This window comes from Palaemon carinicauda, chromosome 10 (assembly GCF_036898095.1).
Source record: "Palaemon carinicauda isolate YSFRI2023 chromosome 10, ASM3689809v2, whole genome shotgun sequence".
NCBI classification, from domain to species: Eukaryota; Metazoa; Arthropoda; class Malacostraca; order Decapoda; family Palaemonidae; genus Palaemon; species Palaemon carinicauda.
Window position 1 is genome coordinate 132,494,982 of NC_090734.1, and position 17,500 is coordinate 132,512,481.

The following is a 17,500-nucleotide window of genomic DNA, read 5'->3' on the forward strand; positions in this document are numbered from 1 at the left end:
GTAATAATAATAATAATAATAATAATAATAATAATAACAGTGAAGATGATGATGATGATGATGATGATGATATCACTATAATAAATAGCAGTGGCAAGGGCCAATGATAATTCCCTAGAGACTAACTATATATACTGTACATATGATCAGTGCCCAAGTCCCTTCCCTATCAAGACCAAGGAGGGCCAGGCAATGGATGTTGATGATTCACCGGGCAGAGACCTATAGGCTCCTACAAACTCCACATACCTAGTTCACAAGGACGGTGAGGTTACAGACACTACAAGAAACTATCGAGCTTGAGCAGGTCTCGAACGCTCGTCCAAGAGATCGCCAGAAGGCTACCATAACATATAGAAACGTCCCTGCAAATCTATCTGTTGGACGTGAGTTCGAGACCTGATGGTTTCTAGTAGTCTACAACATCACCACTCATGAGGGCTAAGAATGGGGGAGGAAAGTTTCGGGGTACCCATATAGCTACCTGCTGAGTCATCAGCAGCCATTGCCTGGCCTTCCCTGGTCCTAGTTTGGGTGGAGAGGGGCCTTGGGTGCTGATCGTATGTATATATGGTTATTCTCTTGGATATTTCTGTACCTTGTCTTTGCCATTCATGTGCAACCTTAAGTGTGCTTTCCTGATTGATTGATTGATCTGAGCTTTTCTGGCATCCTGACTGCATTTAATATGATATCGCATCGATAAACAACACAATAAAAGTCACCAAATGGGTAAACAACCACTGCCCAAGACCGAATGCTATGGATAAAAAATACAGAAACAAATAAATAGATGCAAGTTGTATCTAATGGAGCGAATATCAATCTGTTTTCACAGTATAAATATCATTATTGTCTCAATAATGTGTCATCACTAAAAACTAAAAAACCCGTAAACAAGTTCAAGACTGTCTAATCACAACGCATACAAAACCTAATTCAAAATCCATATTGAAAATCAAAGCTGTATTCCAAGATCTCACTTAAACAAATACGAAACCAACCAGTGTAAACATTAAGTAAAGGAACAACAAAAATAACGAAGTAAACACATAAAAAACAGCAATGTAATGATACAAGTTCGCAAGTGTCAACCAAAGTGGACTGACTTTCAAGCAAGATGTTAAAAAGAAAGTTAGCGATCGACAACAGGTGCCAGACTTGATTGTCGGTTTCACGTGGCCACAATGATTGCGTCATCTAGAGCAGGTGGAGATCACGCGCTGTGCTCTACTCCGATGAATGACTGTAAGAAGGGTGGACGCTATCCCTAAATTTGTCCCCAAGGAATGCTGATGAAAAAAACGTTATCTTGGCACTGTATGAGAGAGAGAGAGAGAGAGAGAGAGAGAGAGGGGGGGGGGGAGATTTACGAGCTCGTATCAAACGTCAGGTAGAGAATTCTAAGGCACAGAGAGAGAGAGAGAGAGAGAGAGAGAGAGAGATTTACGAGCCCGTGTCAAACGTACATAAGGTAGAGCAGTCTAAGACCAACAGAGAGAGAGAGAGAGAGAGAGAGAGAGAGAGAATTAATACTACCCTACTTAACACCTCTCACAATATCATGGTCACCACTAAACGGCATCAATCAGATGCCCAAATGACACACATTTAGACCTTGGCCAATGCCCGACTTGGGCACAGTATGCAAGTCATGCCACGTGAGACATTGGCACCACAAAATCATTCCAATTCTGTCCAAATGTACCAAGATGCTTACGAATACTACACAAGATGCTTACGAATACTACACTACTATTTAAAGGTTTAAAGGCCGCTCATGAATGGCAGAGGCAAGGGAAAGTAACATTGCCCTATTAAGCAGGACAATGCCCTAAAGACTGACCATATATACATATGATCAGCGCCCAAGCCTCCTCTCCACCCAAGCCAGGACCAAGGAGGGCCAGGCAATGGCTGCTGATAGCTCAGCAGATAAACCTATAGGCTCCCCCGAACCCCTCATCCTTAGCTCAAAAGCATGGTGTGGTTGCAGCGACCAAAGGAACTAACAAGTTTGAGCAGGACTCGTACCCCAGACTGGTGTTCACAAGTCACGGACGTTACCATATTGGCTTCCACAAGCCCAATTCATAAGTTACAATATATATATATATATATATACAGTATATATATATATATATATACAGTATATATATATATATATATATACTGTATATATATATATATAGTATATATATCACTGCAGGACAAAAACCCCAGACATGTCCTTACTCATTGGGTTTTGGCCAGTTTACATCACATTAGCCACTAGGAATTGGTGATGGGAAACTAGTCCGATCTCTCACAGGAAACCCACAAAGTATGGGTGGCCCTGACTAGTACAGCTTTGCTGATCAAGGCGATACATAAACCCTTTAAAATATCTTTCAAGTTTCAACTCTTCCTTCAAGGGTTGTATGTATTGTTTCTTTTGGCAGTTAACTCGACTATTTTTACCACCCTTTGACTCCTTCATGTCTGGGCTAAATACGGGATGAAGGTTTTCGTCACTTAGCCTCTGTACAGAAATAAGGCCCACAATAACATCCTGTAAAGAGCACATTTCCACCAAAGTTAAATTCCGACTTGTATATACTGTATTAACTAACTTTACTAGTCTATTGACTGTAAGAATACGAAAAGTAGATAAACTATATAATTGCAAAAGAGAGAAGAACAGACAGGTACGATGTAGGAGAGGTAAGACTCATTGAAAGATGAAAATGCAAATATTCTAATTATGGAAGACACAAAAAACTGGCCAGATTATTTTTTCCACATCTATAAAACACTAAGAATGAGTGTGAAGAACGGACTGGAAAATATTCCTTCAAGGACCAATAGCAAACATCAGAGTGAGTGAAGTTGAGTATATATGCTATAAAGTAAGTAAAAGTAAATAAAGCTGAAGGAAATAGAAATGACGAAAGCACCGGGAAACCTTGGCCAAAGTTGGTGCACACACCATTGAAATAGAACAAGGATGTAGAGAATACGTCAAGGGACTGCAAAGAATCTTGGATGATTAAATTGAATAAACAAAAAAAGGTGCGTTAAACTGTGAGGACTAGAGAGCAATATAGCTTTTGGAGACTGTATTAAAGATTCTAGAAAGGATAGTAGAAGGAATATGCAGTGTTGATAGATAAACATTATCAGCAGTTAGGGTTTATGAAAGGAAAGAGTACAGTGCATGCTATCATTATAGGAAGATATATCCACGAGAAATGTCTAGAAGGAAACAGGAAAGTTTACATGTGTTTTGTTGATCTTGAAAAGGCGTATTACAGGATACCAAGAAGATTAGCTGTTGGTGATTGAGAAAGAGAAGAGCAACTGAGAAATTTGTTAAGTTTAGTGCTCCAGTGCTGAAGAGGGGAGGCCCTTCGTTTGATGTAGTGCATCCGGAGAACTATGCAAGGAGCACTGTTGACATTACTTACTTTCGAGACAAGTTTAAAGGATTTAAAGGCCGCTCGTGAATGGCAGAGACAAGGGACAGTGGCATTGCCCTATCGAGCAGGACAATGCCATAGAGACTGACCATATATGCATATCATCAGCGCCCAAGCACCCTCTCCTCCTAATCTAGGACCAAGGAGGGCCAAGCAATGGGTACTATAGGCTCCCCCAAACTCCCCATCCTTAGCTCACAAGGATGTTAGGTTGCAGCGACTAAATGAAATAAAGTTTAAGCGGGACTCGATCCCCAGTCTGACGATCACCTGTCAAGAACGTTACCAACAAGCCACCACATCCCTATTTTTATTGACTAATAATTAACGTCATGGTTTCCATAGCTACAAATCTTAAAATAATAATCAAATCCAAAAAATTATGTGGTAACGTCCGAGCGTCTGGGGTTCGAGTCCGGCTCAAACTCGTTAGTTTCTTTGGTCGCTGTAACATCACCAATCCTGTGAGGCAGAGATGGAGAGTTTGGGGGAGCCTATATGTCTATCTGCCGAGTCATCAGCAACCATTGCCTGGTCCTTCTTGGTCCTAGCTTGGGTGGAGAGGGTACTTGGGCGCTGATCATATGAACATATGGTCATGCTCTAGGGTATTGTACTGCTTAATAGGCAATGGCATTGTCCCTTGCCTCTGCTATTCATGAGCGGAAAATAAACATTCTAAAAAAATAAACACCAATCGAAAAAATTTTCTCCAAGTTCATCGAAATCAATCTTCCGTTCTGAAGGCAAACAACAAAACACAAACAACAACAATTTGTTTGTTCCTGCTTTTATATATAATGCATGATTAAAAACAGTCAGAGATTAATATCCCCTCTTGCTTGAGGGTACACTCAGGCACATTATTCTATCTTATTTCTCTTCCTCTTGTTTTTTAAAGTTTTATAATTATATAGGAAAGATTCATTTTAATGTTGTTACTGTTCTTAAAATATTTTAATTGTTCATTACTTTTCTTGTAGTTTATTTCCTTTCCTCACTGGGCTATTTTCCCTGTTGGAGCCCTTGGGCTTATAGCATCTTGCTTTTCCAACTAGGGTTGTAGCTTAGATAGTAATTAGTAATAATAACAACAGGATTTGAAGCTAGAAATTATTGGTGTATATAAAATAGATCTAAACAAACTCAACAGCCTTGGACAGTGATCGTCAAGGACATCAACAATTGTGCGTAATTTGGTAAAAAATAAACAAGCTAGATGTTTACTATAAAAACGGCTAGTTGTGCTGCGTGTGTCTGAGAGAGAGAGAGAGAGAGAGAGAGAGAGAGAGAGAGAGAGAGAGAGATAAATATCAATTGTGCCCTTATAAGAAGCATTACTAAAGACACGTTTAACGTCTTTGTTCATGACAAGAAACATTGAACGCTTGCTAATTCACTGTGGTGGAAATTTTACTACGCATTTGAGATAGTGTTCGATAATTCTTGAATTTTCCATATCATGTTTTATTAGAAAGAATGGTCAAACAATATTATAAAAGTTCCTTACATACTAAATTTTTGGCAGACGAAACACGCAAGACAAAAGAACAAGCATTTTCAGATGTTGAAAGAATATTATTATCATTATTATTATTATTATTACTTGCTAAGCTACACCCTAGTTAGAAAAGCAAGGAAAATAGCCCAGTGAGTAAAGGAAACAAGGAAAAATAGAATATTTTCAGAACAGTAACATTAAAATAAATATTTCCTTTACAAACTATGAAAACTAACAACTCAAGCGGAAGAGAAATAAGATAGAATAGTGTGCCAGAGTGTACCCACAGCAAGAGTTATCTAATTCAAGACCGTGGAAGACCATGGTACAGAGGCTATGGCCCTACCCAAGACTAGAGAACAATGGTTTGATACTTAGAAGACCTGCTTATCATAGCTAAATATGAGTATTTTCAGTTGGTCGAAAAAAATAATAAAAGTTGTTAGATTTCGAATAATGTCTCAAATTCCTGTGCATTACTAAATTTCTGGTGGCAATTTTACCATCTTTCACAATACTCTCAAAAATAGGATAGATCTTTTATTTCTTTCCCGTGTGTGTAACCAGATTCTTGATTGACACAGGAACATCAAAGATAATCAATCAATGTATACCTAGAAATTTCTAAAAATAAAATTTCAGCGTGACTGGCCCTACAAAAAAAAAAAAAAAAAAAAAAAAAAACGTTTTTATGAACAATTATTCCAGAATAAAATTTCAGCGTGACTGTCATACATAGACATATTTTTATGAACAAATATTTGAGAATAAAATTTCAGCGTGACTGGCACTACAAAAAAAAAAAAAAAAAAAAAACATGTTTTTATGAACAAATATTCGAGAAAAAAAAATCAGCGTAACTGGCACTACAAAAAACACATTTTTTTATAAACAAACATTCGAGAAGAAAAATCAGCGTGACTGTCATACAAAAACATTTTTATGAACAAATATCCGAGAAATATTCGAGATAATTCCTCGCTTTGTAAGACATGGCAAGCGTTCATACCCGTTCAATCTTGGCACCAAGAACCCATTCCTTCGTCTCGAGAAACACGTTAGGAAGCATAGCTCCTTTGGTTGTTAGAGGAAAGCACTGAAATACTCTAAGATCAGTTCGAATCTCTTTAACTACTTTCGTTTAAGCTCGTCTGTTCTCGAATTGGAATGCAAAGCATGTTCGTTAGTAGTACTGAATGTATGGAACGCAAAATATTCGTGATATTGTATATCAAAAGTGTATGCATGCTTTTAGGTATTTTTATAAATACATGGTGTAAAGTATTCATTGGAATCTATTTACATGTTCGTACTGGTATCATATGTATGGAAACCTTCACGAAATTGCATATTAAAATTGTATTTCAAGCTTTTATGCAATGTTATATAAATTTATATATATATATATATATATATTACATATATATATATATATATATATTATATATCTAACCCTCGTGATATATATATATATTTATATATATCACTAACACTCGTGATATATATATATATATATGTGTGTGTGTGTGTGTGTGTATTATCTATATTAATAATATAGTACAGAAAACAAGACATCACTAATTTTCAACATACTGTACATAAACGCAAGCACTCAAAGTATGTCTACAAAGCATACAACAATTCAAAGATTCACGCAGAAGCCAAACCCTGCATTGCAAGAAACCAGTGACTTCGTTCACTACAGAAACCTCTAGTTTTTTCTCATTCTTGGCCACACTTTCACTCTCCGTCCTGTAAATGAGCAAAGAAAATGTGGCAGTGGGCGTGGAGCAACTGTGATTTAAGGTTGTCATGCCGGGAATCTGCTGTCAAGTGTTCGATAGTTATGAATGGAGTATTACACATATACAGAAGGTCCTCGACTTACGAACATTCAAAGATACAAAACCCATACATGTCCTAAACTAACAAACTTTCGACTTACGAACACTCGGGGATATAAACACAAATACAACCGAATATAACAAAGATGAAGAAAGATTAATAGAGCAATATTATATAAATTAATACTGTACGCAAAACAACATTTATAATAACTTGATATCTATTTCATATGAAACCAGTCTATTTACTGACTTTTGTACCTGGAAATGGGGGTACAGGTAAGGCCTATCCTAGACCAAAATGTAACAAAATTCGACTAATAAACCTCTTCTTGGAACTTAAGTATGTAAGTTACCTTCTGTACGGACCCACAGGACGTATGGTAAGAATTGTGTCAGAAGTTTTCTTGCTTGAGGGTACACTCGGACACACTATTCTATCTTATTTCTCTTCCTCTTGTCTTTTAGTTTTTATATAGTTTATATATGAAATATTTGTCTTAATGTTGGTACTGTTCTTAAAATATTTTATATGAATTGTAATTACTTTTCGATATTTACTTTCCTCACTGGGCTATTCTCCCTGTTGGATCCCTCGGGCTTATGGCATCCTGCTTTTCCAACTAGGGTTGTAGCTTAGGGCAAGTAATAATAATAATAATAAAATAATAATAATAATAATAATAATAATAATAATAATAAGAGGATGAAAAAATAACTTGAGAAAGGTTATATTCAAAATATCAATAAATGAATGAATAAGAACTCTACTTGGTCGAATATTTCGCTCGCCAGTGTGCTATGTAACACTTCTAAAGACGAAACACCATGAAAAACTAACTAAGTTAATGTAAATCATCAATTAGAAAAGAGGAAATGATAACACATTACTCGTAACACATAAACAGTCACTTAAACAACATAAACATTATAACTAATGTAAATATCAACCACAATGGCATTTAAAATCGAATTCTACCTTTGGGAATGTATATCCAATTGAATTCATTTATGATACCAGCTTCAGGCTGGACAGAGATTCGAACCTATGCCTCTTAGCTGAAATCATGCCTGCGAGGACTCTTCTAATCGAGCTATCAAGAGTGTGTCAGTGATATATATATATATATATATACACGCATATATGTGTATATATACGCATGTATATATACATATATATATATTTATATATATATACGCATATATATGTATATATAGGCTATGTGTGTATATATATATATATATATATATTTATACATTTATACATTTATACATGTATATATATATATATATATATATACGCATATATGTGTATATATACGCATGTATATATACATATATATATATTTATATATATACGCATATATATGTATATATAGGCTATGTATATATATATATATATATATACATATACATATACATTTATACATGTATATATATATATATATATATATGTTTATATATATATATATATATATATATATGAAAACTAATATTCCCCACATCAATAAACGCTCAAAGTCTGAAAGTTGGTTTAGAAAGCCAGACGTACCCCCAACCCGATAATGGCAAATGCAAGCTGAATCTACAACAAGGTTGATTAGAAAGTTGCCATGCTGTACACAAGACAGAAGGGTGGGTGGGATCAAGATATTTTTGCATCTGCAAAATATGAAGTTTAATGACAATGCCAAATCTATTAATAACTATATGTGTTTACTCTAACATTACTGTACCATAGAACAACAAATGCAGATGGTTGAAGTCCACTGCAGGACAAAGGCCTCAGACATTTTAATTCTTGCCTAGGGTTGGGCTAGTTATCATCACTACGCTGGCAACTGCGATACAATATATGAGCTAATTATCCTCGTATTGATCCAGTATTGTTTGAAAGCTAAATACAAGCAAATTCATTTCTCAAGACAAGCTAATATCTTCCCTTTCAACTCACGAGTTTTGGCATTCCCACATACTGTACACAAACACACACGCCTTATCACGCGGCTAGCGAGATAACACGAAACTACATAGACATAATATCGAGGACGGATTTCTCATGCAATAACTTGTATATCACAGATCTTAAATTGTCTCGACAGTGTTCTGGCTGTATATTTGACAGCCATTTTCGATGAAATATATCTTTCAATTATATTCTGGGAGGGCAAGAAATTACCCAGGCCCCAGCACAAGGTTATGCTTCAATAAGTGCTTTAGAAGAAATACCGCTTGAGGATAACCTTAACCTCGTTAAAAACGGTTAAATTTATAAAACTTCGCGGAGAGAGAGAGAGAGAGAGAGAGAGAGAGAGAGAGCACTCACTCACCTACAGGTTCCACATGAATGAGGTGATCTGTTTGTAAGAGAGAGAGAGAGAGAGAGAGAGAGAGAGAGCACTCGCTCACCTATAGGTTCCACATGAATGAGGTGATCTGTTTGTATGTGAGAGAGAGAGAGAGAGAGAGAGAGAGAGAGAGCTCACCTACAGGTTCCACATGAATGAGGTGATCTGTTTGTAAGAGAGAGAGAGAGAGAGAGAGAGACTCACTCACCTACAGGTTCCACATGAATGAGGTGATCTGTTTGTGTGTGTGAGAGAGAGAGAGAGAGAGAGAGAGAGAGAGAGTGAATGCAAAGAAAAATAGACATATGATACATAGGTCTAGTGTGATAACACACAAGCCTACCAAGCAAAAGACATCCCAGGAGTTATTCTGAGGGAGGGCGAAGGATAGGCCTAGATGCCCGTCGATAGACTGGCTATGTTCTGAAACCCCTTTTGTGCAGTGGGGGTGGGGTGTGAATGGCGAACCTAATCAATGAACGGCATATGTGGAACTCAACCATTATGGAAAACAGCATCCCAAAGAGAAAAGAGTGTTTGCCAGCCCACATAGGCCTATCATGGTTGTTATACACGACACACCATGTTCTGCCTTCGGTCTAAAGTAAATGAGAGAGAGAGAGAGAGAGAGAGAGAGAGAGAGAGAGATGAAATTGCCTGCAAGCAGTGGTAAAAACTTTCATCTATCCTTCTCTTCGTATAAACTGCTGAATGCAAATAGACAGGTTATAACAACGTATGGGAATATTAATTAATATTCACCAAGGACAAATATAACATGCGGTTGTTGATACTTGAAAGATGACAAAGATTTGTTAAAACTCAAATCATCTGAATCATGCTACTCATACGTGAGGAAAACAGCTGTAATTACGTCTACTCTCTCTCTCTCTCTCTCTCTCTCTCTCTCTCTCTCTCTCTCTCTCTCCCATTGAAGCAAGCTACATACAGCAAGTCAAGGTCAACAGAATAACCACTAAATGCTGTCCACAAAAGAAACTATTATGACCACATCTGTCACTAGTTCCACTTAACAGTAAAGCTTACTCTTTACTGTAACACCACTGACTAAATAAAGTACAGTAATTTTTCCATATATTAAAGTTCCCTTTTAAAAGGTATTTTATAATTTCTTCTTCTATTCTCAATACTACTGTACTTTTTTAGAACGATTTATTGTTAATTTGTTCTCTTCATTTATTTATTTCCTTTTTTCCTTTCCTCATTGGGCTATTTATCCCTATTGGAGCCCCTGGGCTTATAGCATCTTGCTTTTCCAACTAGGGTTGTAGCTTGGATAGTAGTAATAATAATAATAATAATAATAATGGATTCTCGTCACATTGTGCGATAATATATATACATTGATCTCCGTAACACTTGAAAATGAGATAAGGCCTTTACCGTGAAATGCGCAGAATCGTAACATTCAATATTATTTATTATTACAAATCCAGTTGACACTGGTGCTGTGAGAAACTTGACATTTGCACCGTGTGCCTGTCTGTGTCTGCGAGGAAATGAACAGTCTTATGTCGTTTTTTACTTTGATTTCGTCATTATTATTATTATTACTTGCTAAGTTACAACCCTAGCTGGAAAAAGCAGGACGCTTTAAGCCTAAGGGACCCAACAGGAAAAATAGCCCAGTGGGGAAAGGAAATAAGGAGCAACTACATAACTACAGTACCAATTTTGACCTAACTTGGAGGTCATGGTAGGTATGCCCCATGGATGAATCTGTAACATTTTGGATAACGTACATCAAAGTACAAATGCGCAGCAGTAATTTGAAAAAAATTCTTAATGTCTAGAAAATGGCAAATATATTGTTGCTTATTTTTTTTTTTAACAGCATTAAGCAAAAATCTACTGGACCAATTTCAACGAAACTTGGTTGACATGTGGGGTATGACCCAAGGACAAATCTATTAACTTTTGAAGAAAATACAAATATAAGCACGCAGTGGAGTTAAGGGCAAACACAAGACTGCTTTGCATGGTGAATGCATGCTCTCTACCCAGTGACCCTCTAGTTCATCATACAAAATAGTGTCTCATTGTGTCCTGCTAATTTGTTTATCTTCAATTTTTTTTTTAATCAAGTTGTAATTCCCAAGTTTGACATTGGACTGTCACGTGTTGGACATTCAACAATCATTTATCTCCTTATCTATGTCACCCAAAATAGTTCCAAGTAGTTTTACACTGTAGTTCAATTTCTTTCCCTAGGCCTAATTGTGTATCACTGCAGTTTTTTTTTATTTTATCTTTCTCATTCTGATAGTGATTTAGCTACTTTACTTAAATATTTTTTTGCTCTCTCTCTCTCTCTCTCTCTCTCTCTCTCTCTCTCTCTCTCTCTCTCTCTCTCTCTCTCTCTCTCTCTCTCTATAAAACGATTGACTATTGCAAGATATCGTGTCAGTGAAATTATATGAAAACTTTATTAATGCCAGACTCTTTAAGCCTAAATGTTTGATAAGTATTACTTTTTCTTATATACTGAATATTTATTTCCCTTATGATTTATAATATATATAAATATATAAATATATATATATATATATATATATATATATATATATATATATATATATATATATATATATATATATATAATGTTATAATGGAAATAAATATAAGAAAAGTTAATGCTTATCCAACATTTAGGCTTAAGAGTCTGGCACTAAAAATTTTTAATACATTTACACTGACACGATATCTTGCAATAGTCAATCGTTTTTAGGCCTATGTAAAGAAATTGAACTACAGTGGATAAACGAGTATCAACAGATTAGTGTAAATCAACTTAGGACTCTCTCTCTCTCTCTCTCTCTCTCTCTCTCTCTCTCTCTCTCTCTCTCTCTCTGGGTTAGCTACTGCAATGTAATTGTTCAATAACCACTTTCCCCTTGGTAGGGGTAGAAGACTCTTAAGCTGCGGTAAGCAACTCCTCTAGGAGGACACACTAAAATCAAACTATTGTTCTCTAGTCTTGGGGAGTGACATAGCCTCTGAACCATGGTGTTCTCATGTCTTGGGTTAGAATTCTCTTGCTTGAGGGTACACTCGGGCACGCTGTCCTATCGTATTTCTCTTCCTCTTGTTTTGTGAAAGTTTATTATAGTTTATATAGGAAATATTTATTTTAATGTTGTTACTGTTCTTAAAATATTATGGCATCCTGATTTTCCATCTAGGGTTGTAGCTTAGCAAGTAATAATAATAATAATAATAATAATAATAATAATAATAATAATAATAATGTGGCCTCATAACGTCAACGACTACATGTTATCTTTAATCAAGTTTATATGCATCACATACACAAATGAATCGAACAGTAAATATGAAATATCCATATCATCAAAGCTTATTTGAAACGACATTAGTGATATTCAATCAATCTTTTCATAACAATACAGGTAATTAAAAGTACGCTAAATACAAGACTTGGTTATAAATAAACGTAGGCCTACTGGTAATAATGATATTCACATTAAATAGCTTTAAATAAATAAGCTATGAGAACTAATGGATATGAATTATATTCAATTAGATCTTTTCATAACAATAAATACATGTAATTAAAGGTAAGCTAAATACACGATGGTTATAAATAAACGTAGGCCTACTGGTGATACTGAAATTCACTGTTAATAGCTTTAAATAAATAAACTATAAGTAATGGTAATTAAAAAAAAAAAGAGGAAACTGCATATGTACTGATCAGTAAAATATTACAAACACCCCTACCTATCAATCTACTGGACTGGTGTTCGAGACATACTTAGGCTCAATACTGTCTTGTTGTGTCTGCAACCTCACCATCCTTGAGAGCTAAGGATGTTGTGTTGTGGGTGAGCCTATAGGTCTACTTGCTGAGTCATCAGGAGCAATTGCCTGTTCCTCCCTGGTCAAGCTTGGGAGGGGAAGGTGCTTGGATGCTGATTATGTGTACATAGGGATATTCTCTTGCTTCTGCCATTCACGAGAGACATTTAAACCTTTAAACTAGATCTAGTTTTTATAGTTAACATATTAAATATTTATTTTAATGTTATTTCTGTTCTTGAAATGTTTTATTTTTCCTTGCTTCCTTTCCTCACAGGGCTATTTTCCCTGTTGGAGCCCCTGGCCTTTATAGCATCCTGCTTTTCCAACTAGGATTGTAGCTTAGCAAGTAGTAGTAGAAGTAGTAGTAAAGGGCTAGTCTCTTGGGCATTGACATTTTACCTTGCTTCTGCCATTCATAAACGACACTTAAACCTTCATACTGGATCTACATGAGAACATTAACAGCTAGTAGTAGTAGTAGTGGTAGTAGTAGTAGTAGTAGTGGTAGTAGTAGTGGTAGTAGTAGTAGTAGTAGTAGTAGTAATAGTAATATAGGGCTAGTCTCTTGGGCATTGACATTGTACCTTGCTTCTGCCATTCATAAACGACACTTAAACCTTCATACTGGATCTACATGAGAACATTAACAGCTAGTAGTAGTAGTAGTGGTAGTAGTAGTAGTAGTAGTGGTAGTAGTAGTGGTAGTAGTAGTAGTAGTAGTAGTAGTAATAGTAATATAGGGCTAGTCTCTTGGGCATTGACATTGTACCTTGCTTCTGCCATTCATAAACGACACTTAAACCTTCATACTGGATCTACATGAGAACATTAACAGCTAGTAGTAGTAGTAGTGGTAGTAGTAGTAGTAGTAGTGGTAGTAGTAGTGGTAGTAGTAGTAGTAGTAGTAATAGTAATATAGGGCTAGTCTCTTGGGCATTGACATTGTACCTTGCTTCTGCCATTCATAAACGACACTTAAACCTTCATACTGGATCTACATGAGAACATTAACAGCTAGTAGTAGTAGTAGTGGTAGTAGTAGTAGTAGTAGTGGTAGTAGTAGTGGTAGTAGTAGTAGTAGTAGTAGTAGTAATAGTAATATAGGGCTAGTCTCTTGGGCATTGACATTGTACCTTGCTTCTGCCATTCATAAACGACACTTAAACCTTCATACTGGATCTACATGAGAACATTAACCGCTAGTAGTAGTAGTAGTAGTCTTCCCTTCACCGGAAACTACGAATTACCAACATTACGGTATACTACGTAACTTGAGAACTGGGCAGCCCATTTTCAAAGGACTGTCGTCCATCTTAGAGTTCATATATGGACATAATGACAGTTCCAGAGTTATCTAAGTTACGAATGGACTTAAATTAGATAAATTAAAATGGGCATTCATTGTTCGTAGTTAAAATCTAAAGGACCGTTGACTTAAAACGCAGCCTCCAAGTGGAAGTTTAAGTGACGTAAATAATGGACAATGAAGATCTCCGATGCTTGATTTAAACCATTTGAATATTTGAACGAATTGATGAAATTATTTGTGATTACCTATCAATTGTGTTACGTCAACGAAGAATATGTTACACTTAAAATTGATTCTCTCTCTCTCTCTCTCTCTCTCTCTCTCTCTCTCTCTCTCTCTCTCTCTCTCTCTCTCTCACACACACACACACACACTACACTTACTGACATGTCTTGAGAGAGAGAGAGAGAGAGAGAGAGAGAGAGAGAGAGAGAGAGAGAGAGAGAGAGAGAGAGAGAGTGTGTAAATATCAACCACAACCGGGAAATTCAAGCTTGAATATATATATATATATATATATATATATATATATATATATATATATATATATATATATATATATATATATATATATATAAATATATAAATATATATATATATATATATATATATATATATATATATATATATATATAAATTTCTACCTCATACTTGGGATCGAACGCTAGCCCCTTCTAATGAAAGGCCAGGTCGAAACCAACCATGCCACGACCTGGCCTTTCATTAGAAGGGGCTAGCGTTCGATCCCAAGTATGAGGTAGAAATTTATTTCTATTTGAACACGATGTTGTGTTGATATATATATATATATATATATATATATATATATATATATATATATATATATATATATATATATAAATATATATATAAATATATATATATATATATACATATACATATTACTACATATATAAATATATAAATATATACACAAACACACATTATATATATATATATATATATATATATATATATACACGACCGGTGCATGCACAACAACCACAATGTATGGATACAGAAGGGAGAGTAACACACCCCTATGAGGTTTCTGTTCCACTTTTAAGGTGGGTCACGGTGGAGCCCTTGAGGGAACAGTACACTTGTATATAGTCTGTTCTATATTTACGTTTACAACAACTCTCGTATTAATAAAAACAGTTGTAGTTGTACGAAACCAGGATTAATTTACGTATACGTGAGGTTATTTATAAAACTAAGAGGTTATATTTAATGATAATAGGAACGTAATCAAACCAAATATAATGATATAGTGTTTTTAGCATAATTTTAAGGACATTGTCCACTTCTACTATTATTATTACTAGCCAAGCTACAACCCTAGTTGGAAAAGCAAGGTGCTATAAGCCCAAGGGTTCCAATAGGGAAAACTAGCCCAGTGAGGAAAGGAAATAAGGACATAAGTCATTCTAAAAAACAGTAACGACGTCAAACAGATAAGTCTCAAACAGCTGTGCCAGATTTGACCAAGATATGTTAGCGGGACGAAGGTTTTAAAACTAGTTCTTACCCTTTTCCTCCCCTATTCCCGTAAAATCACAACCATGAAATAGTGAACCCACTATCCTTTTTCATACACCTGTTTGACAACATAATTTTCACAACCTAACCAGGATTAAAATTTTCTTTACCTTTGTTCGCTGCTTCGTGGCTCACTTCGAACACCCATCGGTTCTCCTGCGCTGCTGTTTCTCCTCGGTCCAGATGCTCTAAGTTACGGATGCTGTCAACGCGATAAAACCTTTTCGAAACACGAGACATGATTTTCCAGTTGTGTCGGAGAAAAGTTGAACACACGCACTTTCAATGGTAGCTGCCGGCACACTATCTCTGGAGATTGAGATGAGAGCAGGGTTGCCAGATTATTTCGACTGAATTATCGTACATGAGCCCTAAAATTGTCGTTTTTCAACCAAGATTATCGTACACAGTTTCAATATAATTATTAGGGTGTTACATGATTGACTTATTTCAAAAGATTTTAGTATAATTGTTTAATTAAACCCACACACACCTACATTGTTTATACCTTAGGTATGTATCGTACATCGTACCGGACCCAAAATAATCGTACACGTACTATAATTATCGTACGAATGGCAACCCTGGATGAGAGAGTCATCTGGCGGCCGTGTCCGTAACTGTGCGCTAGTTGCCAAAAGTCGCCAGTTGAATAAGAGTTATTTTTAGAAAGCAGCATTAAAATAATATGTATTATTCAACATTTATGAATAATAGATTAATATATTCGATATGATTTAGCTGTATATGAATGAATATCATAACATTGATGAGTATGAGCAATTTAACAAAAATCATCCTGCGTACGTTTGACCTTGGGAAGCTTATCGGACGTCTCCGGGATGGTAATTTTATCCCTTTGATAAAACAGAAAGCTTCTAAAAAATCAATGGAAGGTATTTTGGAAGCTTTGAAATTGTGCCTAATTAAAGCATTGTTAATATCCTCACTAGACCAAATGCTGTCATTTCCTCCATTGAAAAGTATCTCTGGTTTTACGAGAGGGTGATGTAATAGATGACGCCATATCTGTAGTAACATCACAGGGGTGTGTTTATAGTACGATTTATTAATAAATGTTTCGCTACAATTTGCTTGAATGTATGATATATATTACGATAATACTTGATTAATAAATTTACTTCTTATGGTTAGCTTTAAATTTCTCTTATTACAACAGCACTACTGTTTAATAACACTTTTGTTAAAGTTTTTATAGTTTATATAGGAGATATTTATTGTTGTTACTCTTCTTAGAATATTTTATTTTCCTTTTTTCCTTTCCGCACTGAGCTATTTTCCCTGTTGGAGCCCCTGGGCTTATAGCATACTGCTTTTCCAACTAGGGTTGTAGCTTAGTAAGTAATAATAATAATAATAATATTACAAGCATGGCAGATATCTGCACATAACGTTTATATCCAACCTCACGTAGATATAAAGAGAATTTTTTTCTTGATGATAAGCAAACGTTTATCTTTTTCTTGATGATAAGCAAACGTTTATCTTTTTCTTGATGATAAGCAAACGTTTATCTTTTTCTTGATGATAAGCAAACGTTTATCTTTTTCTTGATGATAAGCAAACGTTTATCTTTTTCTTGATGATAAGCAAACGTTTATCAGTGGCAAGGTTATCAGAAGAGATCAATAATCCTG

The 17,500-nt window shown here is 35.5% G+C and overlaps 1 protein-coding gene across 3 annotated transcripts in view; it reads right to left on the bottom strand.

The window, feature by feature from the left end:
* The window catches only part of Glys (glycogen [starch] synthase), a 113,507-nt gene extending 97,349 nt beyond the window's left edge, over positions 1 to 16,158 (bottom strand). For all 3 annotated transcript variants that reach the window (XM_068381923.1, XM_068381922.1, XM_068381921.1), the window contains exon 1: positions 15,953 to 16,158. In XM_068381923.1, the coding sequence (XP_068238024.1) occupies positions 15,953 to 16,082 (130 nt within the window). In that variant the 5' untranslated portion in view covers positions 16,083 to 16,158. The remainder of the gene's footprint in view (positions 1 to 15,952) is intronic.
* Positions 16,159 to 17,500: the final 1,342 nt, after the last annotated feature.